Source organism: Mus caroli, chromosome 13, assembly GCF_900094665.2.
Source record: "Mus caroli chromosome 13, CAROLI_EIJ_v1.1, whole genome shotgun sequence".
NCBI lineage: Eukaryota > Metazoa > Chordata > Mammalia > Rodentia > Muridae > Mus > Mus caroli.
This window is the reverse complement of record NC_034582.1, coordinates 84,979,933-84,984,059: the sequence shown is the minus strand read 5'-3', so window position 1 is coordinate 84,984,059 and position 4,127 is coordinate 84,979,933. Positions and strand designations below refer to the sequence as shown.

Here is a 4,127-nt window from a genome sequence, read left to right as displayed (position 1 = left end):
AGTGGGAGTGGGTGGGTGGGAGACTGGGGGGGGAGTGTATTGGGGACTTTTTGGATAGCATTGGAAATGTAATTGAGGAAATTACCTAATTAAAAAAAAAGAAATTAAAAAAAAAAAAGAAAGCAGTTAGAGGGGCTGGCGAGATGGCTCAGTGGTTAGGAGCATTTGCTGCTCAGGTTGGGAGGACTGGGGTTTGATCCTAGTCTTCATCAGGCAGCCTATGAAACATGAGTAAGTCCAGATCCAAAGAACCCAACATGTACTTCTGGCCTCCATGGAAACACACACACACATGTATATACAGACACAGAGAGACATATCCCCAGATGTGCTCGCACAGAAATAAAATGTTTTCTAAAGAGAAAACAAGCCAGTGCGAGGCTGAGAACATTCTGTGATTGACCCACATGTGAAAATGAGGTGGTTGTTTTCAGCTCTCTGAAGAGCAGTTTTATGGAAAAGGACTTTGACCCTTGCAGACAGAACTAGAGCCACCGAGCCTAGGGAATGGTGCAGTGTAAGACAGACCTTCCTCGGGTTATGGTGCACAGAATGTTGGGAGACACCATAAGGAAGTGGAAAATACAGGCTCCCCAGAGAGTTGGGGCAGTGCTGTATACAGTTACTGCTCTATGACATCTCTTTCATCAAAGAGACAATAAGGCTCGCTTCCAGCCTTGCTGTGAACCCTCAAATCTCCCAGTGGACACCATTCCTCACAACATGGTACTTCTTTTTGTGAGGTTAAGTACATTTTTACTGTTTACCATCCTGAAGTTTTGCTTTTTGACCTCAGTGTGCTGGGCTAGTAGATTGAAAAGAGTAGAAGCGATTAATTTAGAAGAGGAACATTAATAAGCAAAAAAGCTAGGGAAATAAAGTTGATATTTATCAAGTAGTACACAGTGTACATTGGGTTAGTCTGGTCATCCATAGTATCTCATTTAAAGTGCCTGATTTCTCTTGGCATGGCTTAGAACACAAGTGACATGGTAGTTCTTCAAGCGATGGGTTCTTGCATTAATTGGTATTTTCATGTCTTTTTTTCTTTTTTTTTTTTTTTGTTGGTGGAACACAGGAAAGTTCTGATGGCTACATGTGCAAAACACAGTTTCGAATGAAGAATGAGACCTCGACAGCACATGTGGGAACAGCTGCCAGTGTGCTTACATGTCTCCCTACAGAGGTGAGTGAGTAGTTTCGTGAGCTCCTTTTCAGTCTTCATGAAGTATATTCATTAAGAGCTTTCAGTTTGTTTTATGTATGCTTCGACGTTAAAAAATTAAGTAGCCCTTGGATCCTGGGACTGTTGGCAGTAGGAGTGTGAGCCTCATTCCTGAGGAATTAGTTGCTTCATAGCAATGAAAACAGCAATGGTGGTGTGTACTGTGAGTCCCTTCAGTTCTAGTGATCCGTCACGCCTTTTCTTAGATCTAAAGACACACAATACCTTCTGTTGTTTTTGTTTTTATCTAGTGAGGTCTCAGCCTATACAGATCTAACTTAGTGCCTAGTCTGCCTTTGACTGGTTTTCTTGTCATTTGGAAATGTGTAGAATCCGGGTCTTATCCTTTAGGAAAATCTGATTGACTTGAGAAATTTACAAAATTAAATGTTATTAAAGCGCTGAGTTCTTAGTGGCTTTGTAGAATATTTTCAGTCTTTTTTTTTTTTTAAATCAAATTACAAAGAGCCTTAATATCTTTCTTATAAGAAAAGTTGTAGATATCCATTCTAAAATAATAGGGAAATCTGTAAAACTGAAATAATTCCGCATATATCTTTAGTATACACTAGTAATATTTTGGAAGATACTGCCCATTTTCCTTAGGTTTCTCCTATACATGTGTTTGGTAACCAGGAAGACTCACTAACATCCTTACATTTCAGTAAACACAGAATCCATAGTTCACTTCAGTGGCTCCACGGCGTTCTATTGGATGACTACACCATAGTTGTATACTCTTACTTCAGGAAGCACTGGAATTTCAACAGATAGAAGATGACTGATGGGAACTAATTGCTTCAGTACAAAGGAAGAAACCACAAATGTTTAAATTCCGAGCATCTTTGTAAAAAGGCAGAGGCTTTTTGTAGATGTGTCCTTGTGTGTGTGTGTGTGTGTGTGTGCTTTCTGTGTACATGTGTATGCATCCTTTCCTGTCTCTGTGTACATGACCCTGTCTTTCTCTCTGTGTGTGCATGTTTCTATCTCTCTGTATGTACATGTTACTATCTGTATGTACATGTTTCTTTTGGTATGTGTGTGCATGTTCATTTCTGTATGTGCATGTATCTATAATGTGTGTGGGTGTATATCTGGACCTGAGTGAATACAAATGCCAGGTCCATGTGGGTGTTTTTCTCTTCTGCTCAGATAAGGTCTCTCACTGAATCTGGAGCTCACACTTGGCCCAGGCTCTTCTTTGTTCACATCCCTAGTGCTTGGACATGCTACCACCCTCAGCTACTTTAGGGCGCTGGTGGTGTGAACTCAGCTCTGAACTCCTCAGGTGTCCTTGGAAGCCCTCACTGCCTGAGCCATTTGTCTAGTGGAGATGTTCCTTTTCTTCATGTGTGCAGGAGCAGGTTGTTCTGCTGCTGGTCTGGGAGTAACTCGCTCCACCAGTGTTTGACCACAAGTCCTTCTTACGGATTTGGTGGCTTAGGGGTGCTAAGTGCTACACAGAGGTTGCTTGATTCTTGATTACCAGTTTGTGGCTCAGCAGCCAACACCAGACCTGAAGCCAAATATGTTAGGAAACTTTCTCAATTCATTATGTGTTAGCTTATAAAGGTAACAGAAATGATGATTAAAAAGAAAAGTCACTGGTTTTTGTCAAGCAAGTTGGCAGAGATTTTAAAAACCACTAAAATGCTGTGACAGTCTGAGAGGCCGACTCTGATGTGACTTGACAGAGTTTAGACTTGTGCACGTGGTGTGTGTAATCTACACCGAGTAGAGAAATTTAACCTCCTATCAGTTTTTCATCCTTTTCCATCTGTAACATTGTCCAGTGCATTTCACCATTTAGGGATGCGGGAGGAGTGGTCCATTGGAAGCCCCATCCTTGCAGCGTTCTGCCATTGGCGCTTTGCTGAGCCTGCCTCCTTATGTTCCCATCTCCAGCCTTCAGTTTAGTAAACATGCTGGTTTTGATGTAGTGCTTTTACATCAGAGTAAACTTCAGAGTGATGCTTACCCAATAACCAGAAATACATGCAGAACCTTATCAGGAAGTGCATGTATGGCCATTTATGGTAGGAAACACACAGAAGCGACTGTAATGTGCAGCCATAACAGGTTAGTTAATTAAGGTCAATCCATGCTTGGATGCAATGACTAGAAATACCTCTTAGGTGACCATTTGCAAGAGTTAACTGTTAAATGAAAAAAGGACAGTCATCATAGCCTAAACAATACAATCCAAGCACATCTACTATCTTTTGAATTAGCTGTTGACCATTATGGTTTTAAATATAATTATTTTTAATCTCTTCAAAGAGTGGAACCCTTATTTCTTCCTTCTTATCACTTTAAAATCCTCGGGGTTTTTATTTGTTTGTTTGATGCAGCAGTTCTGTTTGGAGGCACCATCTATGTATGTGAGCTTGCTTTCTTATGGGTATCTTATTTTCCAGCTCCCAAATCAGAGAGAATGCTTTTAAAGCGGACTGAAACACAGTCTTGTGAGTTACTGTGCCTCTTGATTTCTTGCTAGTCTTTAGCTGAGTACTTGAGAGATTCTCAGCTTGGTGTGGCAGTGTGTGCCTCTAATTCCAGAGACAGATGCAGAAGAATCAGGAGTTTGAGGCTCTCTTCAGCAACATAGCATGTTTGGAGACAGGTAGAATGACACAGAACTTTGTTTTAAACAAGAAAGCAAACAATTAACAAGGAAAAAATATTATGTGTATATAATCTTTATATATATGTGTGTGTGTGTATATATATATATATATATATATATATATATATATATATATATATATATAGAGAGAGAGAGAGAGAGAGAGCATAGATATTATTTTCCTTCTAATCAAGTAAGATCCTCTTTTTTTTAATTTTTAATATTTTTTTTTACATATTTTCCTCAATTACATTTCCGATGCTATCCCAAAAGTCC

General features: G+C 39.8%; 1 protein-coding gene across 1 annotated transcript in view; it reads left to right on the top strand.

The window, feature by feature from the left end:
* Positions 1-4,127, top strand: part of Atg10 (autophagy related 10) — a 285,450-nt gene that overhangs the window by 70,378 nt on the left and 210,945 nt on the right. Inside the window, exon 3 of the mRNA XM_021180551.2 lies at positions 1,079-1,186. Coding sequence (XP_021036210.1) covers positions 1,079-1,186 — 108 coding nt within the window. The remainder of the gene's footprint in view (positions 1-1,078; positions 1,187-4,127) is intronic.